Here is a 25637-nt window from a genome sequence, read left to right as displayed (position 1 = left end):
ATAACCATGTTCTATTTTTGACAAGTAGAAGTGAACATAAGCTGAGCTGAGAAGTTTATCTAGCAAATGAGAGGGAAATGCTTGTGTTGTAGGTAGCATGTCCTATGAGCAGGGATGCCACTGTGCTGCATTACAGGGTTGTGGCCACCACGGTTTGCACAAGGGAGGTTCTGTCCCAGGGGCTTCTGTGTGGCTCAGGAGTTTTTGGCTTGGAGTAAAGTCCAGTTTGCATATTGGTGAAAGTGTGATGCATTGAAAGGTTGGGAATAGGTTGCCATTTTGGAACTTACCCTTCTTTGTTTCATGTTTCGAGATACTGAGTGTGCTGGCTTTTTTGAAGAATCCACAGATGCCCCTTTTCCCTTCTTCAAAATCATTTTCCTTAATGGTGGCTTCCAGTGCCAATCTCTCCTGCTCCAGCTTCTCTAATTCCTCTGTATATTAGAAAAAGTAAGAGAACTGGTAACACATTGGTATCTTTTAAATTAAATCCCTTACTGAACTAATGGTGATGATGTAATTGGTGTTGTGGTACTTTGTAGACAATGTAAAACTCCTGGGATGAAAAATTCTTTTAAAAGGCTTTTTCTTTGCAAACCAGTAGGGAGAAGGAAGCTGAATTCACCTCAGGAAGCCCTAGCTTAGGGTGCCTGTGCCTACAGCATTGGGGTGTGCCAGCTGCTCTCAGGTTGTCTCTTCCAAATCAAAATCAATATTATGACATTTTTTAGTTACATGAGATACTATTTATTGAGTTATTTTTGTGGATGTTTAGTTGGTTTCTTTAGCCAAGAATTTGAAAAGACAGGAAAGCTGTTTTCCTACACTGAGGAAGCTGAGGTCTCTTTTCTTAGAACAAAGTCTCATGGTGTGTACTTTGAGATTCTCAGAAATAAGTATGGATCCTGAATATACAGTCATTCTCTATGCTGAAATATTTTTCATGTTTTTTGAGCATTTGCTGCAAAGATGTAAGATTTAGCTAATCAATTCTGTGAACTTAGTAATACAAAAGAACAATTTCATCTTAGCAATATTAGACTTCTGCTGAGAAAAAGGTATCATGTGTTATTGAGGAATGTATTTTGGTGAGGCACTAATTAATGTGATCCAGGCATTTGCCTGCAGAAAACTTTTTTCATAAGGAAAGCTTCTATTTGAGTAATACATGAACTAAATATGAGGTAAGGTCATTTAAGACATTGTGTTAAAAAAGTAAAATAAACCCTCACTAGCTAGACACTAGCTAGACATGCTCTGTTAGCACTCTCAGTTGCCAACAGAAATAATGTACTTTCTTTTACTTTTTAATCAATGACAGTCACGTACTTCTGATTATTAGACATGGTGATAGCCATGAACTTAATGGTTGCTCAAACTAAAATTTCAGCTTTTCTATTGAACAGAATGCTGTACCAAGTATAAGAGAATACAGTGATCATTGTTTTCCACTATAATGACTTTGTATCTGCTTCAAAATATTTCTATTTGAGGCTACTCCCCCCCCCCCCCCCTTAATCCTTTCTAACTCCTTGTGTCTTAACACTTGGAGAACATTTGCTCGTTTGTAAGATTGCAGAGTTGTTTTTCAGTGTATTTTTACAGGTGTTCCAATGACTGTATATTTTGAGCACTCAGTTCGTGACTCGCATCAAGCAGAGACAGGCAGATCTCTCTCAGAAATCACCAGGGGGAGAAGAAAAGCTTGATTGTTTTGGAATTTTTTTCTGACTCCCTGTAGTTTTGCCTCGTGGGTCTCCGTGCACATCAAGCTGCCAGTGCTGAGTGAGTGTTCATCTACCCTTGTTCCTTAAAAGCGTCTCTGGCACCTTTTAATTCCGCGAGGTGATTTGCTTCTGGCGGTCACCTCATTTGCCTCGTGCTGCCGTGGCAGCGCGGAGCGGGGCGTTCGTGTGGCCGGAGGGCGGCGGGGCGCGGCGCGGGCAGCAGGCGGCAGCAGAGAGCCGCGGGCCCCGCAGCGCCAGCGCCAGCTGGGACAAGGGGGAGAATTGTCCTGCTGAGCACCCAGAGAGTTGTTCTGCCTTTGCCACCCAGATGGCATGTCTCCTGGAGTGGCTGTGGTATGGCGGAAGGTTTTCCCTTTCCCCCTGAGATACGCACTGCTAGCCTAAGGAAGAGTGAAGGGAAAGGTGAAAGAGAGGACTGATGTTTCCTGCGGCTTCCAGATTTTTGCGTGGGTGGGAACTCTGTGGGGCTCAAGAGTTCAGAGATGGTACCAAAAGTACAGCTTCCCATTTCCTGCCAGTCCCAGAGATACCAGGTAGGCAGAGGGAGGAAGGCGTGCCAAGACCAGGAAGGAAACATGCAGCAGAGTAACTGGTTGCTGTGGCACAATGTGATTTCACTGCTTTAGTCTGTGCCTGTGCTGGAACTGCTTTGGGAGTTGAGTTCTCTGGTGTGCAGAGCTACTTAATGTGTGAGGCTTGTACTCCTTCTGTCACTGCCAGTGATCAGCAAGGATTTCAGGCAGGATTTAAACTGCACAAGGAAGGATAAACTGTGGAAATTATGAGCGTAGGAACTATTCTAGAAACCAGATGGTGACTCTTAGGAGTGTCAGTCAGAGTCCTTCTTATGCTGTGCACCTAACCAGCATAGATATTCAGCTGTCAAGTCACTACATACCTTGAACCTGAAGGACCGGAGATATATCAAATCCTTGGCTAATTCTGACGATAATTACGCCGAGCTCAAAATCAAAGGCATCACTGGAAAGAAAGAAAGAAAAAGAAGAGTAAACAGGATTTTGCATCGTGCATGTCAATGAGGAAAGCTACTTTGAAGAGATCAGTGAAAGTTTTCACAGGGAGGGCAGACTAGGTAAAACTGCAGAAGGAGTTGCCCCAGATAAATTTGTAGTACTTAGCTTATCTTCCCTCTTTTAAAAAAAGGGTGTGATTGGGCATGGGAACAGATCAGCTATTCCAGAAATGGGTCTTTCAGACAGCACTTTTTTAGGAACTAGGTTGCCATAGGGTAATTTTTTTCTCCCTTCTCTGAGGAAATAACAAAGTTGAGGTGGGGTTTGTTGCTCTGTAACTTGCTTCAGCTTTACAAGTGAATTTTGAGCAAGCATCCATGAGAAGGCTGTTTTAAAATGACTGTTTCCTAGCTAAATCCCAACCCACAGAGCTGCTGAGCCTTAGGCACACATGAGATTTGAAGCAAAGCTTTTCCTCTGTCTCCTAGGCTTGAAAGAAGAATTCCATGATGTTCTCTTATTCCCTTAGTCTGTACATTAGGGTTGTTTTTCTCTTGAGCTCCTGCCCACTAAAAATGGGAAAATACAGTTCTGCAAAAGCACTGCTGCCAGCAGTGCAGCTTCTTTAGCATTGTCAAGCCACATCAGCTCTGATGGTGCCAGGTGTTTGCTAAGCAGATCCTACGAGGTGTGGGAAGCCAGTGAGCCTTTTTTTGATGGGCGATAACTTCAGCCACAGAGCTAGGATGTGTGAGCCTAGGTTTGCACATACTTCCTTGCATTGTTTCTACACATCAAATTCTGTATGGAAATTAATCCATATAATTAGTCTATATTAATCTAGTCTAAGAGGAGTGAAACAGGAGGTGCTGAGCTGACTTACTGTATAATGCCCACATAGTTCTCAACTTGCGTGGCAGGTGCACTTCTCCAGTCCTTCTTAAATCCAATCACCAGGGTATTTGGTTTCATTCTACCCAAGCCCGAGGCCTGACAATATTAAAACACTGCTTGAGAAAGGTACACATGCATGCTTTTACTGTAAATGAAAAGTAATGGCAAAAGATAACTGAAGTAATGTTCTGGAGACACTTACAACTAGATTGGATTTCATAAATGCCCTTCATGCTCATACCCATGCGGAAAGCAGAGAGATTAGCTTTAAATCATTCCAACTATAAATGATTTTAGATGACAGAAGTGTGGTTTTGCTAAATTAGCATTCATTTGCATTTCTTCTGACATGCTCTCATTAAAATGGTTCAATAACTTGGAATCAAGAGAGAGTTCAAGAACTGTTTGTATGCTCATTCTAACATAATGGCATAAAGCTTTTATCAGCTTCAGAATATTCAATAGATGAAGTGGGTCTGAAGTCTCTTAAAACATCTCAGATACACAGAGGAGGCATAGGCTCCTAATTTTGCATGTTTTTGCCTTGAATTTGGAAACTGTTACTGTTTCATTTGCTCTGTTCTTTTCAAATGATTATCCAAAATCTGCTGAGCATGCTTTATCAATAAAATTATGGTTTATAAACAGGAAAAATAAATGGTTTGTCAACATACTAGTTTGCCTTCAAAACTGGCTCTGGATGCTAAAACCTGAACAAGTAAGGGAAGTCAGATCTAGATTCAGCTGACAGTGTTTATAGAAATCTAATTATTCAGTGTATTGGGAACCTTCAGGAGGAGACACAAAACACCAGCTTATAAAGTTGTAACACTTGCCAATTTTTTACTACTAGCCAACCGAAAATAGGTAAAAACTGTTGGAACCTTGGTGGGTTTTTTGAGTAGCACTGTTTACACTGAGATCAGTAATTGTTGCCAATGTCCTTCGGTTACAATAATGATGATATGGTTATCCTTGTGTTTGCTGGAAGGGAATTATTTGGGGTCCAGTAGTTGACTTTGGCAGTAGTGCTTCAGTAGTAATGGAAAGGAAGAGGTCATCAGACTGTAGGAGTTGTCAAAAACATCAGAAGGATCTCCTACTGAGACAATGTGTAAGCCCAAGATGAAGTGTCTTTGTGAGGCTTTTATAGAACAAAGGGATCTTTATTAATAGCATTTCATCTTGCTCAATTGTACTGCCCATTCAGCAAGTGTACAAAGAGCCCTGGTAGGACACCAGTGGGTGACTTACAGTATTTTAGCTGGCTCCCTACTGTCTCAGTTGGCACTGATGTCTTTTCAGCAGTGTATTTTGTGCAAAGGATATGAATTTTCTCTACATTTTGCCTCAGTACCTATATGTTTAAATATTCATGTATGTGAGATAGGGAGGGAGATGGGAAAAATGAAAACAGTGTCTCTGTGCTTTCATTAAGGCCATTTTAAATGGACTGTTGGAAATGATCTGCTGCATTCTTAGAGTAATAGAAAAATATTGCAGGTTTTTATTTAAATTACCTTCTCGCTATTTGCAGAAAATGTATATTACACATTTTCAGTTTTCATTTATTGCCAAAACATTCTCAGATATTTAATATGCTGTGTAATACCAAACAATGGAATTGATTTGAAGTGTATCAAGTGTCAGCTGCATAGACATTCATATGTTGCCCTGTAGATGCCTCTCTTTTTTCATAATAGTGTCTCGTTGATTTAGGAGAGAATCAGTCTGCCTTGTCTCACAATTCCATAGCCCAGAACTAGATCTTTATGAAGTAATCTGTGACAGAATATAAATGTACCCCCAGAATGCCCTTTCTGTCTGTAACATTATCCATATATATGTAGGGCTTCTTAACAAGTAAATAGTAATGCTTCACATAAAGGGATGCTTTGATGTACACTCTTCTGTGTGTTCTGTAAACAAAAAGCTTACTTGAAGTAAACTTTTGACTCCATCTCTGAAGCTGTCAGCTGCCACTGCTGCATAAAAGGCTTTTCTTTTGTTCTTTGTGAGCCAAGCCTGCTTTTTTTCCATGCCACTGTTCATCTCCTTAACACACAGCTTGCGTGGTCCCTGTTAAAAATGATACGGTAAAATATTATTAAGAAGGCTTTGTGTTGTACATCACACAGTGATTTTGAAGGAGTTACCTAGTCTGCTGTGGGAGCAAATGGAGGGAGTCAGAAAAATACATTTCCAAAAAGGGTCCACAGAGATTCAGCCCTTTGAAAAGAACTGTGCTGCAAACATAATTCACATTCTGTGAATTATGTGAATATTGAGAGGGCTGGGGCTGCTAATGCTGCTTAAATGCAGTGATTCTGACAGAAAGAAGGACTACTATGGATTGTAACATCTTAAAAAAAAATCTAAGGTATAGTAAAGCATCTCAGAGTGAATAAAGTCCCTCCCTGACTTGACTGTGTAAAAGAGTCTCAGCAGATCTAAATATACATGTCAAAGTTCCTATCTACTGACAGAAGAGAAAAGAGTAGATGCAGTACTATTAAAGATGCAAATGCCTTTGTTGCCAGTTTTCTTTCAGTGGCCATCTGGTAATTTAATGGGAAAAAATCCATCTGCATATCCAAGTCACAAGACATGGATATAACTTAAGAAGAATTTGATCCTGGCTGTATGAAGAGCTGGGAATAATAACTTGAACAATAAGGTCGAAGTTTCATTGTGGGTAAGGACAAGGAAAAAACAAGTTTTGCCCTTCTTCCCTGTCTGTCTAAGGAAAGCACCTGAAGGTGGTTTTGCAACTGGCTTGCACAATACATTTCTGCTGGCCGAGGGGCCAGTCCCACCCTTCTACCAGGTGACAGCCGTGTCCTCCCCTGCTACTCCTTTGTACCTGTGGAATGTTCCTGCAGCTGTAGAAGGAATCCAGTGAATTTGCAGACTGAGGACTAACCTCGCAAAAATATTTTACATGAAGACAGGGAATAAAAGCAGAAATAGTCTCTTTTACTAGAAACTCAGACTGTTCAAACCAACATGCAGCCATAACCTCAGAGAAAAGTAAACTTTAAATCATCTTTATGTTCTGTTGTGATCTTTATTTTGCCTGTTTCTGGGCTATGTATCACCATGTTCCTGGAAAGTTTCTTGCTGCCTTTTAGGAAAAAAAAAAAAGAATGGAAGATGTTCTCTCTGGCATGGTGTTTCAAAACTTTATGCATAGCTAACAGCGTGTCAGCTTTTGAGGCAAAATGTGCTGGGTGTTACATTTATGGCTGAATAGTCTTGCTGTATTGTGATATATATTACAGGCTGCTCTTCAGTGCAATTGCTAGGAATTTTATCATCCACTTTTTACCACAATTTTACAATTCATAATGGTTCGTTTTGTCACACTTTTATTACCAAGGAAATCAAATTTCACTTAAGTTGCTGAAGAAATAATTAGAAAGCCCCCCCAAACAATTACAAAGCTTATACTAACAAAGTAGTCTTTGGGGGTTTTTTGTATAGACAGGAATGAAATCTCAGGTCTCCATAGAAAGTACTAACAACAGAGAAACGTGCCTAAGAATTCAGAAAACTTGCTGAAACTCAACTTTAGGAAGCTGCATAGTCTCAGGATCTTGTTGGGATTGGTTCTACACTTACTGAATGCAGTGGGAAATCTAACAATAATTATAGTAGGGGGGAATTAGGACCAGTCAATCTTTATAGATTCATTTGATTTGGGAAGAATCACGTGTGGATCTTCTGTACTCTGCTTCTGCAATGTGGCAGCATCAAATGTAGAGGAATACATTATCTTGGCTGGACTGACTCTATTATCTAGATTCTGCAGCCCCATTTAGTGCCAGGAGCTGGGTTTTTTTTCTCTCTCTCAAAATTAAAAGGTCGTTGTAATATTTAAAATACATTTTCTCCTTACACTACAAACCTATCTATTTTTGTTCTGTCCTAATGAGAGACTAGATTTTCATCCTCTACGATACATAATTTGCTGTGTATTTATATCTAGAAATATACTTTGCTACTCTCTTTAGATCTCAGAAGAGCATGCTTATCCTCAAAATTAGCATTGTGACAGTTTTGGAGGAACCACCAAAAAGAGAGCTGAATTACTTGCCAAACCCCAACTCTGCAAATCAGTGACAAAGCTGAAAACAGAACCTGGGTAATTTGACTCTCAGACAGTAACCCTTCAAATTTTGTGTGTTGTGTGGTTTGGGGGTTTTCCATTTTCTAAGCCTAAAATCTTTCCTTGTAATGGTTTGGTTTGGTTTGGTTTTTTCCAAACCATTTTTTTGGTTCACCTGCTATGGACTTTGAAATGCATCTCAGTGAGGCATTTACCAGCAGGCTTTGTATCAGCCAATAGCTTTTGTGTTTTTTATGAGAAAATTCATTCTCAGTGCAAATCTTTTTCATGGAGTGCACAGATGCCAATCAGCACCCGTGGGAACACTGTGTGCTGAGTGAGAGTGGAATGTGTAATGGAGACGTGCAGCCCCCACTGGTGCTGAGTGGGCAGGTTTGTGTGAGTTCCCTTACCGTGTACACTTCACAGCAGATACACAGCCCGTTGTTCTTCGTGAAGGTGTGTGTGATGTCTAGCAGAGCAGGCCTGACCATAGGAGCTCCTGTTAGTGCTAAGCACTGGGGTCTGGTGGAGAAAAAAGAGGTTGTATATAATTGGCTGATGTACACATTCAGGACAAGCCATTCTAATGTTCACTGGAAATCTTACCTAAAGTTTTTCACGTGGTCTTCCACTGTGGTTAATGCCAGAGCGCTGTCTAAGGCATTAACAAAGTACAGAGCCTGCGTGGAGGAGCCCCAGTTTACTTCTGCATATAATAAAGATAAATAATGCATATTAAACCATGGGCTTTTCCCCACATTCTGCTGCAAAAATCAGCAATGGTGTTCTCTATGAAAAGCAGAGTATATTCTGTCATACTTCATAGATACAGACCATAGTAGAATGAATAGGCTTTGCTTGTGTGATGCAGAAAATCCCATGCAAGTAAATACTTTCATTCTTTATTTAAATATTGTAGGGAAAGTTCTTCCCCTGCTTAAAAACTATTTTCTTATCTGTTGCATTAACTTTGTATCCTTCTCCCATTTAGAAAATGGATAGCCCTGAGTCATGTATGTGGTGTGGAATTTCAGGAAGGGCAAATGAAACCAGTAGGAAGGAACACTCTGGATTCCAGTTTGCTCTGTTCTGCTGTATAGGCCAAAAATTGTTCTCCAGCCCAGTTTTGGCATATACATATTTTCTCATTACTGTGCAGCTGTTTGGTCAATGGAGACCTATAAGAAATGTCTTTCTACACTTTGAGATCTACATGAATGCAGAACAAGTCCTGTTATGCCAAGATACAAAGCCAATATTTAGTGCAACTAAGTGGAGATTTGTGCAGTCTCCTTTTCTAAGGAATATTACTTTTTTCTGAACCCTCCAGTTGTTGGTAAATTAGTGCTGAAGAAAACTCCCTCTCTTAGCAGGAGATAGAGGGCTTTTGTACACTGTCTTCAGTGAATGTCACCAAGCTTTAAGGTGGTACTTTGCATCAGGGACACTGTCAATATACAAGGAAAGGGCAGAAATCCTGGAATGTTTTTGACAATTGCCTTGAGGTGGGTGTGCTTTCCTACAGCTGATGATATATTTACAGGGAGAGAAGCACAGACCATCCCACTGGGTGTGAGAGAGTACAGATAGGGAGGACAGACAACAGTGCAGCAATACACAGAAAAGAATAACACAGTCTCACACCAGGTGTTGCTGTCCCAAGCTCACTCCAATAAAAGCACATCTATTGCTGGGAACCTTGCCTCTTTTATTTCTTGGTTTTGTTTTATGTTTTTTGCTGCAGAATTAATTCACGTGATTAGCATTGAAATCTGAGCCTGGGTTAGTTTGTCCTGGTTATGACTAGCCAGACTGTCTAGTCTTGTACAGCACACAGGTTTTTGAGGACAGCTCCTGTGATTTGCTGAGCTACTGAGTGTTTTTTTTCCAGCAGTAAAGTGGGCCCGTCTGTCTTGATTTACTGGGGAATTGTAGGGAGGTGCTGGAGGATGATCAGTTCATGAGGAATTCATCTTGCATTTTTGTTGTATAATGGGCAGCAGGTGTACGTTTTGAGTCAGGACCCTGCCTGAGTCAGCTAAGAGCACTGCAAAATTCAGGTAAGGTTTTGTGCGTGGGTGGAAAAAAATTCTGAGCAATACTCAAGTAAAAGCCCAAATGTCATAAAGATGTGGGAATAAACCAGCCTGCTGGAATGTTTACAGAAAACCCTGAACCATACTTGAAATTCTTGTTAAACAGGCAGTCACCAGACTATCAACTTAATCTATATTATATAAAGTGGAATTTAATGGGATGGTCCAGACTTCCCTCTAAATAAAGATAGCACAGAAAAATAATTTCTAATTCTGTAAGCAGAATTAATTCCTTTAAAATCCAGTCTAGCAGCATGATATATACACATAATAATAGTAGGGTTTGGCCTTACCTGGCTTCTTATATGTTACATAAATATATAGGAAGAGCTCAATGGCATAAGTGATGAGAGCTGCCCACCAGTTGATGACAAACATCACCCCGCAGCACAGCAGGGCTCCAAAAAGTGACACCCACATGTTATAATATCTGAATGCAGGTCTCCAACCTGTTTAAAGAGAATTGAGGAAATTGGAAGAGCATAAAATATATTGATAAAATGGTGATCCATGATTTTTGTGCATACAAACTCATGTACAGTTTGTTTCAGGCACTGTCAGAAGGGGTGGGAGAGATACCTGTAAAATCTCAGGCATTGTATCAACAGATACTTTCAGGTGTTGGCTGATGTAGGTTTCAATTTATAAACTACTGGGTCTTACAGGCCTTCTTCTACATTCTTTCCTACTGCTTTGTTCAGCTTGGCTTTGAGTAGCTATTCTGTTTATATGTATTTTTGCAAAATTAAAGTTTACTGGTTCAGATTATTTCAGAACATCAGAAAGAGATTACCTGTAAGTCCAGGTAATTGGTGGCTGTTTACTTTTGGTGCATATACACAGAACTTATTATTGGTAGCTAAATGCTTGCTGAGAGGAGTGTTTATCCCAATACTGTAAGTGCATCTGTCTTAAACCTGGAAATTGCCTGGCCTTGTGGCAGAAGAATAAAATCATCTGCAATTGACTTTAAAAAGATATTATTCCTGCTGCTCTTCAGCTGCAGTACTGATTCCATCCCCTGCTACCAATTAAAATGATGAGGCAATCACTGAGCCTTCATGGTTTGCAGGTCTCTGCCAGGTGTTCTACAGAGCAGACTTTGGAGAGGGAAAAAACACAGAAGAGGCTGAGCAACTCTGTCTTGGATCATCTTTGTAATGAGGGAATGGGAGGGACCTGCTGGGAAGAAATTTGCTGTCCTGCAGCCTTGCAATTATTATAATCTATCACTGTGAATTGGCAGAAATTAACTGTAGGAAATGAGAAAAGAAAAATGGCTGCAGTTCTATCTGAAATGTTAAGTAGTGGCAGAGTAGAGTCAGATGCACGCAGATGAAATCTCTAGAGGTAATTGTCACTCAGCTCCAAGGCCATGTGGAGCAGATCTGCATTTGTTCAGCTGTGCAGGTAATTAGCAGAAGTGCTCATCTTTTCTGCCCTCTAAACAAATGGCACTGTGCAGATCCATAGGAAGGAAGTTGATGCAGGCATTTATGTCGCTACTGCAGCTTCTTCACACTGGAAATCAAAAATGTATTCCTCACTCCTTGAGTTGAATAATTAATTCACAGAAGCAGGAAATTGTCTTTCCTGTGTGCCAAACCAGTGTTGCTCAGCTGATTGACTTCAGTCCTGAAGGTGTCACCCCTTTATTCGTGAGATGGTGAGAATCATTCTGCTGTGGCAGTGCGCAAGTCTGACAGCCAGAATGTTCCTTTGCTGCACAAATGTAGAGGGAGGATCTCAGGTTACCCCTGAACAGGACCTCGCTGTGCTTCACAATTGTGCTTTACAGTTGTGCTTCTGGGTGCTGCAGAGCTGTGCTGGTGCTGGTTGATGGACCTGCTCTTGCTCTGCACGTTCCCTTCCCAGCAGCATCACTTGTAGCACTGGTACTGTGCTTAGGAACCTCCCTGTACATTTCACTGGTGGTTTGGAGAAGGGAATGATGACTCCCCACTATACCTTGCTTACTTCATTGGCCAGAGTTGGCATAAGCTTTTACCCACCCATGTTTTGTGATAGTGAGGGGAAAAAAGCCACCCTGAGAAGGAGCTGTTTTTGCTCCAGTGGGATCCACCAAAGCCTTTCTCATCCTGTACAACTGTTGGGATTGTAAGGACTGGACCCGTTATTTTTATCTTTTGGAGATAAATGAACTGCCATCATATTCAATAAGACATCAGATCACATAGCTTAGATATTTTACACATACTGCAATTTTCTCTGACATGCAGTCAAAAACTTCCAGAGATCAGACTATAAAGCCCATATTTAAATCATGGCTGAATGCAGACTCACCTGGAGATTTTGCATACGAGGCATGAAAGCAGGAGAAATTAATCAAAGCATATGAAGCCAGGAAGAAATTGGAGATGATGGGAGCAATGGTATTCAGTTCAGCTGCGAGACACATACACAAGTCAGACAGAGGCACCAGTTTCCTGGATTGTTGGCTAGCTGTTTCCTAATGATGCATTAAATCTGAGCATTGTCTGCATTTATCATCCAGGGAGAGCTTGAGTATTTTCCTGTCTTACTAATTTAAGGCCACCTTGATCTACCTTCATTCATATGAATTACCTCTGCTAATGCTGATTTTAATAACATTATGTGCTATGCAAGGTTATACTTGATACTGTGATTCAGCATACTGTCTATTAATGATGTAGATCTGATAAAAAGTTCAGAATTTTAAATACATAATTGAGAGGATGGATGCATTTTTAAAAACTCTTTGTAGTTACAGTTTATTGGGGATCTGAATTCTCTTTACTAGACATCCTATTTACTTAGTGTAAGACAGTTTGAATTTCAAATCTTGCAAAAACTGATTTAAAAATCCCTGCAACTGCTGAGTGTGGTAGCTGGGATTTTCTTTCACCAGTGCTGGTAAACTGGGATTTGCTTTAGAGCTGACTTGGGAAAGGCTTGGGCAGAATAGGCTTCCTAATTATCTCAAAATTACCTCAGATCTATGTGCAGTATAAACTGGAAAGCTCTTTTCAAAGATTCTGACTTTGCCTTATCTGGTAGAGTTCTAAGCACTGCCCTCTTCCAGCAGAGTGAACAGGAATTGCAGCTACTCCATGTCTTGGAAGATGAGGCTGTGGTGGTGGTGAGAAGTCACTAAAATCCCTGCTGGTTTCTTTTTGCCTTCATTAAGAATAATGCAATTGCTACCAGGAATTTGAGTATGCTTGAGTTTATGTCAGAGCTTACCTGACTGGAAATTCTTCAAACCATAGCTACTAATTACATTATAGTACCAGTTTGTATGATTTCAGAACATGATACTATAGCAGCTGTGCAACATTGTACAAACCAATCAGAATGAATGCCATGGCGATCACAAAAGTGAGGACATATCCCCTGATAGGCTCGTTGTTTTTTCCGTATCCTTTGGCAAAGAATTCCAACCCTTTGTAGACGTTGTCCTTGCAAAGAGCCTGGTAAGAAAATCAGCACATAATTCCATTAAGCAGCACTTTCTTGCACCAGAAGTCACTGTCTGTGAGTGGCAGCTTGCTTTTGCTAAACAAAAGTTAAATCTGTCTTCGTGCTTCAAGTACATCAACTGCTGTGGCATGTGAACATTTAAATAAGGTTGATAAGACAATGTGCTACTATCTTATTATATGGGAAACAGAATCACAGACATTTAATGCTTATTCAGTGCTTTAAAAGAAAAAGATAATTAAATAGCTAATAGAGTCTAAATTGGGAAAAATTGAAGCATGAATCAGTGGCTTGGTGTAATTTTTACAGGTTATCTCTCTGTCCCATGCCCTCTGCTCCCAGTCTGTCCACATTGCTGCTGCCCAGACAGCTTCTGGACAGCCTGTTAGAGCACACCTGGCAGCACCTGAATCTTATGGTCCTGAGGGCTCCTGGTGCTCCTGTGCTTACTGGGTGGCTTTCTGCAAGAAGACAGAAGTGGTCCTGAAAGTACCCTTGAAGCTATTTATGACACATGAGAATCCCATGTTCCTGCAGCAAAGCTGAGCTCTGACCAAAGAAGCATTATTGCCCTTGTATGATGATAAGACCTGCCTATTTCCGCTGAAAAACATTCTACATACTGTTTTCCCTGCCTCTTCCTCCCACATGCCAGTGTTGTTTAAATATACATTACATTTGGCATATGGAGTTCAACTTTGTCTTTGAAGTAAAACTGAGTATAAGGAAATGGATAGTTTAATTTTACCTGGAAGACTTTGGGTGCGCTGACAAGAGATGCTAGAGCTGATGACAGCGTAGCTGAGAAGATGCCAGCTGTGATGAGAGGACCAAAGCCAGACACCATGCTCATCACCTTTAGGAAAAAAATGAAGGTAAAACGAATAGGCTTGCATTTGGATGCACTTTTTAATGACAAACCCATTTAAGTGCTCTGTTTCTATGCATCTCTGCTTTTCATGGTTCTAAATTTAATCTGCTATAAACCAGCTGTGAAGTAGGGAAATACTATTATTTCTGGTTTAGTTAAAAGCAATAGAGGCAAAGCCAAATTTTTATTCAAGTATGCAGCTGTCTGCTGGGGCAGATGAGTACTCTGTGAGATTTCCTCACTGCCTTTACTAACTGATTGCTATGAGAAACAGCCTCTACTTGATGAGTAAATAGTCAGATGGTAGAGGACAAGAAAATGGAAATGGCAGGAAAAAACACCAAAGTATGAAATGTGGTTGGAGGCACTTTATTTTGTTTGGGTTTTTTTTTCCCTTGATTATTTAATATGGCTAAAAATGAGAGAAAATGCCTGATGGTGCTGATGAAACTGCAGTGCTGCAATCAGTAATGATGGTCACTGTCGGGCCTCCCTCAGCCTCTGTGACTACTGAAGTGAAAAGGTTGTTGAGAAGCACCAGACAAGGAAACTAAAAGATGAATGGATGTGACTGCCAGATGCTTTTGGTGTGTGGGCAGTACTTCAGGAAAGAAACCAGTGAATCCTGAAGATTTGTCAGATGAAGACATGCTGTTTTCTGGCTCTAGTCTGGCAGAGGTAAATGCAAGAAGCAAAACTTTGTCTGGCTGTAGGGAGGTCACTGATTTTAAGTGGTGTCCTGAGTGTGGGCAGCTGAAATGAGGTGGGAATAAGGATGGTAATGATCAAGGAAGGAAGGGAAAGTAGTCTGTGAAAGGGAGAGCATATCCCTTTTAAGGTGGTTGCCCAGCCCTGTCATTTAGCAGAGCCAGCTGGGAAAAAAGCGAGTGACTTTAAAAGCTACAAATGACTGGTTGAAAAAGCATGTGCAGGTGGGTGGTGAATTCCTCTCGCTGGCCATGAAGCACAGGGGCTGAACAGAGATCTGGGAGCTGTGGTTGTCAGGCTGCAGAACTGCTTTACTTTGATGCTTAGCCTAAGCTTTATTTTGAAGAATAAAAATGGCAGACAGTCTCTCTCTGGCCTAGGAGAAAGACTCCATTACTTCTCACTTGATTTTTCACTCAACTATTTTTGGATACTTTTTTTAAGAAGTCAGACCTCTGGTTTTTGTACTGTGACACAACCCTTTAGCAGTGACCACAGCACCCCTGAGGTAAAATCACATCCACGTGTCAAGAGCAGTGAGGTGAGTTACTCATCTAACAGGAGCTCCTGAGGTCTCTGTTAAGTCTGGGCTTTCAGTTTGAAGATGTTACAACATACACTGCTGCATGGTAGTTGTTAAAAGAGGATATAAAGACCTTACCAGAGTGTTAAGAAGGCTAGTGATGGGCAGTATGAAGGTAAACGTGGAATGCAGGGGATTTTTGCCTTTCATCATTCCTATCGTTCTTTAGTTTTTTAGATAGAAGTGGTTGTCCTGTTGTAGTTAGTTGTCTGCAAATAATGGTTTTGCATGTTCATACTTATGTATTCATGCATTGCTTATTATGCTAATATATGCCTATATGATAATACATATTATCTCATTAAAACCTGAAAATTATTCATCAGCCCATAATCACATGGCTGACTTGCACATCTGGAAAAATCATAGCCTAGGCCGCAGGCAGATGATCCATTGCAGCTCATTCCAGGCACAATTGTATCATTGACGTTCCCAGTAGCATCTCGTACAACACAGGAGGCTGTGGAAACAATGATAGATTTTTAGTTTGCTTCCTTGTGACTTTGAAAGAATGTTCTTGCCACACTTTGACTCCTAGACTGCACACATTTTGTCCAACTGCTGCCTTAGACTCATCCCAAAGAGCAACGTTTTGTGTTGGGCAGGGGTTACTGCCCTGTACTGTGACTTAGATTCTCATGGTGTCTGTAAGCAAATATTTGCTTCTGTTACTTTTAAAATAATCAGCCACTTAACTAATAAGGATTAGCATATTTCTGAGATCAGAAATCAGCAGACAGATCAACAATAAATTGACTAACTCAGAAGTCTTTAGTCCTCCTGTCACTGCTTTTAAAAGTGCCAGTATTCCAAGCAAACAGGTCAGTGAGGGTCTTAGGTCTAGGCATACCCTTCTATTTGTGTAACAAGGACACAAAATTGCTTTAGAGACCCAGATCCTCAACTGTTCAGATTGTCATAGCCCTATTGATACCAGTATGATGAGAAAAACTTTGAAAAGGAGAAATTACCTATATTCTTTTTGTGTTTATTGATAGTTATGTTGTCTTTTTTTTTGCTTGCCACCAGAAGTGAGAAGAAAAACTTGAAGTTGCAGTGTTGATCTCAACATCGTTAGTGGCCAAAATGTAAGTTTATATGATACCTTCAGATTTATCAAAAACATTAAGAGTCCCAAAATACCCAGTGGCTATTTAGAAAACTAACATACAAACAAGAATTAAAAAAAAAAAAAGAAGTATTACACTGAAAAATACACAGCTCTGAAGCTGAAATACAGCTACTTCTTGTGAGACCAGAGCAATGTTCTCAAATAAACAACAATGATTTATAATATAAAGTAAATTTATAAAAGAAAGTGAAGAATGACTACTTTAATTTTAATTGCAGGGGGAAATTTCATCTAAATAATGCAACGGCCTGAGCTGAGGCTTGAGTCAAGTATTCTGCCTATGCATTAAGTCCAAGAACCATAGAATTTAAGATTTGAGAGTCATCTCCCAGAAAAGGGAGTTCTCTACAGGGCTTTCTTGTGGTATTGAGGTATTTGCTCATAAGAAAGAGTGTTGTTTACAACCCTTTTTCTTGCATTTATTAAATACAAAAGCAAAATTATTTTTCTTGACCAGAGATTTATTGTATGCTTGTAATGAGAATTTAACTGCATAATCCTCCAACACCGTTCATGGCTTCAGTACAGGTCTCTTTTTCACTCGTGTCCATTTTGTTACCTCACATTCCACTACTGTAGAACATGTAGTTGTGTAGTTCCTTTGAGACAGGCAACTGATTTCTGTCTTTGACATAGAATGTACAAAATGTGTGTTACCCTGTTCCTGTGATTCTCCTGAGTGTTCAGTAAGACTAGTGAATGCAAGCAGAAGCCATGTGAAATTTCAGTGTGAACCAGGAGCAGAAGATCAGCAGATTGATCAGAGGTTCCTTTGATCTTTATTATACTCATGGATACTATATGCTGGTGGCCTTTGTCACTGAATGGAATGCAAAAATAACCATACAGGTTACCTGAAGGTCCAGCTGCAGACAGGGACTTTGGTTTCTGCTGGTTGCTGCTTTTTTTTAACCACTGTTTTGACATACAGTAAAAGCAAAACTACTCTCTCTCTACATAATAAATCCATGGGATGAAAAAGCAGTGAGGTTAATCATTCATTTGCATGCCAAGCTTTCAAACTTAACTGTAGGAGTGAGGACATGCAGCCAAAGTTCTGTACTTACCTGCACATATTGCAACAGCAATGTAAGCAATCGTGGTGATCACAATGGCCAGCATTGTTCCCTGGGGTATGGCACTTTGTGGGTCCTTAAACAAAGCAGTGACACGAGAAACACGGTGAGTTTGTGTGCTGCAGCCTGATTGCATTTGCCTGCTGAGAGTTCTGCCACACTGTGGTGTGAAGATACCCCTAGAGAGTTGATTTTTATCACTCTGACCTGCGCCAACATTTCTGGTCCCAGCATGCAGACAGAGCAGTGCTCCTGTGGTGCAGTGCTCCTACCTGCACATGTGAAGGATATTCTGCAGGAGCAAAGCTCACATTTACAGCAACAGGAGGGTCCTGAGCTCTGCATTTCTTAGAACTCCAAACTCTCTTTACATTGCAATTGGCTTTATTTTAATGTTTAATGATCTAGTGGGTAAATAGCTACTGAACCATCAGACTCTTGTGGATGACAAGATGAGACCATTTTTGGTTAATTGGTAAGACAGATGTAGTACTTCTGTGCTTTGCAACCAGTAATTGTTAGTTGGGTCTTCAAAACAACTACTTTCTTTCACTGTATTGACTTAATTTAGATAATTTAATACAGCTGGGTTACAATGCTTACAGACTGGCTCACAACAGTATCAGCTTTAGTAATGCAACTGTAAGAGTCCAAAGATCTGCACTGTAAATTTTGAAGGGATTTTTAATGCTAGATAACCATACAACTTAGGGTGTGTTTGTTTGTGCTAGGAAGAATTTTTTATAAATTTTCTTCTTAAGTTGGTTTAGCAAGGTTTTGTAAATCAAAGATTTGTTGAATGTGTTTTAAGTCACAGACTTTTTATAACAATCCTTCTTGCAGGGTAAAAAACCAAAATAGAAATATGGAGTTTATTGTGAAGCATGGATGAATTGCTTAAATGTATTAGTAATTAATATAATTTTTAAATGAGGTAAAGATTTCTTGAGATGAAAAATAATTGTGGAGTCACTTCAGCTGCATAAGACCCTTTGCATTCAGACCATGGTAAATTTATGCAGTTCTGATGTGCATGTTTTAGGTCATTGTTTTTGTGGAATCTTGTGGTTATCCTAAACTCTGTAACGTTACATCTTAAGGTTAAAGTTTCTTACAACTTGACAACTTTTACGTTTTACATTTTTAAAATTTAAACCCATATTTCCTATACTGTTAGCACTTTAGGGGCTAAACCCCACTGAAGTCAGTAGGAAGTCACTGGGAAGCTGTCCCTGTAAGTAGGCTCTGGAGTAGGACACAACCTGAGTGTGTAGTGGCTGTGGGAGCACAGATGTAGGTGTTTGCAACAAATTCTAAAGAAAGTTTGATTGGTAAATTTTACACTTTTTAAACATTCCGTAGCTTGTCTTTTAGATTCTGGAGAGGCTGGTTAATTGAATTAGACTTGTCTAATGCATCTAAACATGCTCCATGGGAAATCTGCCGCCTGGAGGACTTGGTTACAGAAGTCCACTTACTGTGAGACTGAAACAACTGCAGAGATCCAACAGGAGAGCTGCTTCCCTAGGTCTGCTCGGATTGTTTCAAACAATGCTGCTGCTTTGGGAGTATGCCATGCAGGCAGAACACCATATATGGCAAAAGAATTATTTTTGTTTGATAAAAGGATGGAGATTGTGTGAGGCTGGTTCAGTCTCACTGGGCAGAAGTACAATGGGTTTTGGTTTTTTAATTAAAAATGGAATCTCATTGACGCTATCAGTGGCTCAGTTTCCACGTATTTTCTCTGTGCTTGGCTTGAAAAGCAGTCCTCTGAAAACAAAGAAGCTGAGGCATGTAGCTCAGGGTGAGGAAGGGAAAGAGAATTGGCTCTCAGGGGTGGTAGGATCTGGTGAACTTGTGACTGCTGTGCCAATACAGAAATAACAGACCTTTGGTTGAATCCTTAAGGTCTGCAAGGCAATGGATTTATAGGATAAGGCCAAATAACTTTATCTGACATTCTGCGGTTATCTAGCTGTGAGCCATGTCTTGTTGGTGACTTTCTTCTTTTATTTTGGTCGGTTTTTGAGTGTTTTTGTCATGAAAACTAGAGGACACTCAAAATTAAATTCCTGTCTCTAATTTACCTGTATGTTTAGATACTGGAAATTCCATCTCCTTTAACTGCTGAACTGCAAGAGGAGAATGGGAAACTGACAGAATGGCCACAGCAAGGCAACTGGGCACCCTTGGACCTCCTTTCCCTTTCTCTTCAGACTCCTTTTTTTGTCACTGCTGCAAGCTTGCAGCTTTTCCTTTGAGCAGCAATAGTGACATGGGGTTGGGACATACTTGCTTTCATTAAATTCTCTGTTTGCTCTGCCCTTGCTATGACCCTGAATATGAAAAGCTGGTCTCCACTGATTCTTGTGAGTACAAACATGAGCTTTCCAGGTATGCTTTTTGGGATGATGTTTGGATCGATGTTAACCAAAGATGAGCTCCAAGAGATACACATGTAATTTCTTCTATAGCATCTGCTGCTAATGGACCTTTAATGATACATTATTGCAGGTTATTGAAACATGTTCTTAAATGATCCAAATCTAGCTACAATCATTTCTGTAAATACCCATAATGCATTATGAGAGAAAATGTGAATGCATGTTTTAAATGATAAAGCAGGTACTTGAAAGAGAGAGCTTTGCTTCCCAAAATAAGACATGATCTAAAACTGAATACAGTGTTGATTCATGATTGGCTTTCTTGTTATTTTTCCAAACTACAGCTAGTATAATGAAGTTAATGAAATACATACTTTCAGATCTCCTGAGATATTGGCTCCTGCAAGAATGCCAGTGGCAGCTGGGAAAAAAATGGCAAACACCGAAAAAAATCCTTCTCCACTTCTGAAATCTGGTCCAAAGTTTTCTGCAAATATTGATGCTGCAAATATAGGTGAGAATGAAATATACCAACAAGATTTGATTCCAAAGTTACTTAATGAAGGAGGTGAATAAGCCAGTCTTTCCCATCTGGACAACTGGGTTTGATTCTGTCTCACATCATAAGCAAAGTAAATTTGATTTCCTTAGTCTGGTCCCCAGGTGGACGTGCTTGTCTGCATCTCAGAGCTACAGATCCATGCTGAAGTGACAGAAATATCACTGCAGCATTTGCTCTTAGCTCTCTGTGAAAGTTTGTCTGTGGTCTACTGATGTATAAATGACTCAAGCTGCATCTTACTGTGCTATCAGCTGCAGCAGCAGAGAGACAAACTCAAAATTAGAGATTAAATCCATTCCCTTTGTTTGCAAGCTCACTTAAACTTGGGCAGAAGATTCTGATCTTGTGACCTTTTTCAGTGGAATCCTTAACTTACTTTAAGTCAAAAGAATGCAAACACAATTTTATGATAGATAGCAAGGTAGCTTACCTTGGTAATTAAAAAAGCCTCTTGCCTTCTTTTCAGTGTTGGTAGGGATGACTGTCCCAATAAAGAAGTTTGCAATGGCAACAAGGAGAACAATCAGAAGAATAACTTGAGCCTATTAATAGAAACAAGAAGATTCTCCTGTTGTTTTTAACTTTGTTGCTGTGGAGATGGCTATACAGTAAGTTATCTGTATCTGTTTCCTATAAGAGGTTATTAATTTCTATAGTTTTTGAAAAATACCAGGAATCAAGATAGCTGAATCAGTTGATGACAACAGCAGATGCTTTTTACTTAGAGGATAATGAAATATAGTGTTACAATTTAATTTTAGCTTCCTTACAAGAAAAGGTAAAATGGAACAGCTAATGCATTAATATCAAGTGTAAGACTTTTTTATATTGTTATAATGTTTTAGTTGCAGGGGGTTCGCTTCAAAGGTTATAATATCAAATTGTTTTCTGATCTCTTTTACAAGTTGTTCTAGTCTCCATCATGGCATAATGCAAAAACAAGGGTGCTGTTGGACCTGATTTCTGGACCCAATTTCAATAGCTGCATTCCGATCTCTAAAGTACTGCCATTTGAATTTGCATTCTGACATTTTTTACAGGTGAAGGAATAGCAGAAATCATTAGAGATTGAGGAATGGGTAACAAGAAGAGCTCTTTTGCTGAGTAGGGCTTGAGAGAGTACAGTGATAAAACCATATGTTGTTTTTACTACTGTTTATTCTATCAGGCTGCATCAAAAATAAGGGCAAAAGGGGCACATAGCCAAGCCTCTAAATGATGCTGTGAATTATAAAAATCAATATAACCAAGCTGTCTGCAAAACTCAAACTTCCTCTTTGCTTTTAAAAGTATGTTCAAGGCAGAGTGTAATTGGGCTTTCATTGAATGTAATGATTAAACTGCTATTGCTTTTAGAAAGATTAAGCATAAACTGAAACTGAGTGCTTTTGAAAATTCCATCTGTTGAATAGCATTCTTCACACACAAATGCTGTACAGCAGGTTAATATACTGCTTGCTTTTATATTCTTTTAAAGGTTTACCTTTGCTTCCCATTCCATGCCAGCAACAGAGATGCCGAGAAGACACACAACAGTTATGGTCCCTATGATTCTGATGTCATTGGACTCATCTACCATCAGTGTATCACTCTCCTGAAAGTGGTAAGAAATGGTATTAGAACAGTCTCTCTCTGCCCAACTGGTGGGATCAAGTAACAAGGTGAAATGGAAAGCAGTGAGCTGTCAAAGTTTCAGAGATTTGTGAGACCACGTGTTTGTATGTCATGTTTGTCATGTTCCAGCTGGCTTTTTGCAGTTGGGGTTATTTGGCTGTATAATGGGATGTCTGCTCTTTGTCTGATTTTGAGATTATTGTCAAGAAATGTATGAAATACACTTAAAAGGTAGAAATAATGAAGAAGCATTCTGTGGCATGTTCAGACAGACCAGCTTCTTCCCTTTTAAAGATATCCCTCAAGCCTTAACTAAAACAGATCACTACTTATGCAAATACATTATGTAAAACAAACACCACCATCACCACCCCCCCCCAAAAAAAAAACAGCCACACCAAACAAAACTGAACCAATTTCATCATATGCATGAAATATCTGCATTTACCTTAAGAAGTTCTACAACTGTTTCAGCAAATCCGACTACATACATGGCAACTGCCACTGCATTTGCAAAGGCAAAGATAAGTCCTATAGAGCCACCAAACTCTGGGCCCAGACTTCTTGAGATAAGATAGTATGCTCCACCTGCAGACAGAAATGGTTGTTATTTCATATCAACTAAACACTCAGCTTTTGCTTTTTTTTCCCCCACATAGCTGTTCTTGCAGAAATCTGTGCTTTTAATCTCACAAATAGCATCAATCTTTGCCCTATATTAACAGGGGACACTGCAGAAAAGCAGTGTGCTTTGTACTGGTTCTGTCTTCAGACTTTTCAGTATGCCTTTCTATTCCAGAAATCTTTTTAGTGCATATTAGCATGCAAAAGTGGATCTTGTTATAATTTTTCATGATACATGATATAGTAACACAAAGGAGAGAGAAACTCACTTCCAGAAAGGTTCTGACTTACATGGATCTATTCCAGTGTTAACATGAAAGGTCACATTCCATGGTACAGTGTTTAAGCTCCTGCATCATAGTGATGCAGTGAATCTTTAATGTTTTTTGCATTAAATCTATACACATTTCAATTTGCTGTTGATCCACTGGGAGAAATCACTGCAAGTATACATATTCTTTCTTTCCTTATAACGCAGTTATCTCAATTCCATGTATTTTTCTAATTCAAATCTGCACATTTTTATATGACATCATATTCACTTACCTCCTCTTACTACTCCATTAGTGCAAATGGCAGACATGGAGATACCTGTCAATGTTGTTACTACTACACTCAGAGCAATAACTATGATTCCAAGACCTGAAAGATCCGAAAAAGAAAGTATATGCAAGTGTGTTCCAGTACCTGTTCTGCTTAAGTGACGTAGTAAGAACTTGCCATTTTCCACAGGGCGTAGACCAGACCAGTTATAACTTAAAGGGTCTGAAATGCACTAAAACTTTGTTTCATCAAATACCTGACACAGACTTTTACAGCCAAATTGTTCATCCATCTTCCAAGGAGTGGCTGAAATGTAAGGAGCGTTAGAAAGAAGGCATTAAACTGAAGATAGCCACTGATCTGCAGCAGTCTTCAAAATGACAGGAAGAGATGTCTCATGCTCGGTTTGTTGAAGAATGTCCAACCTGGAATGCTCTGAATAGAAAAAAACGGCTGAAAGGTGAAAGAACTCCATGAAAAGCCAGAACCATCCCTTGCTCAGCAGTTGGCAGGAACATCTGAAATGTACTTCTCAGACTGAACTGAAATCTGTGCTTTGTTAGAAGTGACAACGCAAACACGCCTTAAATTGTGATGAGAGGTGGCTAGCATTGTTACCTTCCAGTTCCATTAGATATGCCCTTTGGTTTATGGTCCCTCTGGTTTGTCTCATATGAAAAAAATGCACAAATACCTTCTGAGGCTTGAAAGCATTAGTAACCCTAAGATTTTTTACCTCCACGGACAAACCCATTAGTTGCTATTGCAGAAGTTGACAACCCAGTAATTGAGGTTACCATCGTGGCGAGAAGAATTATGATTACTCCAAGACCTGTCAGTAATAAGAAGATAAAATATTTTACTCATGTTCCATGTTTCCTGCAAATCATTCTCTCTTTAAATTGAATTTTCAGGCCAGAATCAGAGCAATAAACTGAAAAGATGGTTTGTTGACCACGTGCGGCTTATAGAACATTTTCCTGAAGTCCATGTCACGATAGTGAATTATTCCCATCAGTCTTCAAGCAGTGATTCTTTCTGATGGGAGTACCCTATCCAGGAATTCTTATGATTTCCAGAGGATGAAGGAAATGAACAAACAGGCATGCCTTGACATGGATGCTTGTATCTACCTTTAACACACATCCTGGCTGTTTAAATGAAGAGATTGACACAATAACCAGAGCTCTTGTAAGAATGCTGTTGTCTTTCATCAGTAAATTAAATGCTGGATCAGATTCATAGTATAGATTCATAGTGCATGAACACAAAGAGTCTGTCAGGCAGAGGGACAAGACCTGAGTGGGAGCCTTCCCCATCCTCACTTGCCAAGCCATCAAGTGCTCTGCTTCCCCACTCTGCACATCTGCCTCTTTCCCTGCAAAAAGTAGTTTTACTCTAACACAGAAGAAACACTTGAAAATGAAAATACTGCTTTTTAGAGGCAATTACTTTAACAGGTGACCTGTAATGTATAGTCATAGAGAACTTAGAATATTTTTCTTCTTTTTTAGCTGATATCACAAGGATAATCAAACATCTGAAGATCAGTGATAGGTGATTAGTTATAGGTAACTGGGTTTCAGTGTAAGTCTGAAATCTGAGACTGTTTCCAGTCTTTGGCTATATGGCTGTGTTTCTGTTAACTTTGTGAAACTGTGCTAGAAATTACATGAGCAGAATGTGCTTTGTATGATTTAGAATCACAGAAGCATGGATTTGAAGTGACTTCTGAAGGTCTGTAGCCTCCCAGTCATAGCAGAACTATTGCTAGGATTAAATCAGTGATGACCTTGGCTAGCTGGCTCTTGAAAACCTCCATGGATAAATATCCCACAGCTTCTTTGGATTACATGTCCAGGGCTACACTGCCTGCCCAATAAAAAAGCTTTGTTCGTGTACAAACTGGACCTCCCGAGGAACAATTGCAGCCATTGCTGTTACATTTCTGCCACTACCAAGAGGAGTTTGGCTCTCTAGTTCCAGAAATCCTTTTTAAGTCAGGTGAAGAAATAATATAATGATTTTCTCTCAACTTTATTCCTTTTATTCACATTTCTATCTATGAGAGGGAGAAAACCAGGAGAAAAAAAATAAAGAATTACAGTTTGCTGCCAAGCCTGGAATTAGTTCTTAGTTTTATCTGAACTGCTAAGGCTTATGCAGTATCTGCCTTGTTTCCACAGGGTATGTAGACATTCAGTGTGGAACTGGAGAATGTACACTGCTTGTAGTATTTATTGACCAGGGCT

General features: G+C 39.8%; 1 protein-coding gene across 2 annotated transcripts in view; it reads right to left on the bottom strand.

The window, feature by feature from the left end:
* Positions 1-25637, bottom strand: part of SLC12A1 (solute carrier family 12 member 1) — a gene marked incomplete at both ends in the record, with an annotated part of 43197 nt that overhangs the window by 9251 nt on the left and 8309 nt on the right. Inside the window, 17 exons of one of the 2 annotated variants that reach the window (XM_082291020.1) lie at positions 291-434; positions 2647-2729; positions 3606-3712; positions 5555-5695; positions 8138-8249; positions 8334-8433; positions 10117-10272; positions 12128-12229; positions 13152-13275; positions 14034-14141; positions 15756-15907; positions 17647-17731; positions 20417-20544; positions 21035-21146; positions 22088-22198; positions 22667-22806; positions 24122-24217. In XM_082291020.1, the coding sequence (XP_082147146.1) occupies positions 291-434; positions 2647-2729; positions 3606-3712; positions 5555-5695; positions 8138-8249; positions 8334-8433; positions 10117-10272; positions 12128-12229; positions 13152-13275; positions 14034-14141; positions 15756-15907; positions 17647-17731; positions 20417-20544; positions 21035-21146; positions 22088-22198; positions 22667-22806; positions 24122-24217 (2001 nt within the window). Of the gene's footprint in view, positions 1-290; positions 435-2646; positions 2730-3605; positions 3713-5554; positions 5696-8137; positions 8250-8333; positions 8434-10116; positions 10273-12127; positions 12230-13151; positions 13276-14033; positions 14142-15755; positions 15908-17646; positions 17732-20416; positions 20545-21034; positions 21147-22087; positions 22199-22666; positions 22807-23388; positions 23485-24121; positions 24218-25637 lie in introns of both variants that reach the window. The other variant, XM_082291021.1, reaches the window with a different exon arrangement.

This window comes from Coloeus monedula, assembly GCF_965178545.1.
Source record: "Coloeus monedula genome assembly, chromosome: 14".
NCBI classification, from domain to species: Eukaryota; Metazoa; Chordata; class Aves; order Passeriformes; family Corvidae; genus Coloeus; species Coloeus monedula.
The sequence above is the reverse complement of the archived record's forward strand: the minus strand, read 5'-3'. Positions and strand labels throughout refer to the sequence as shown.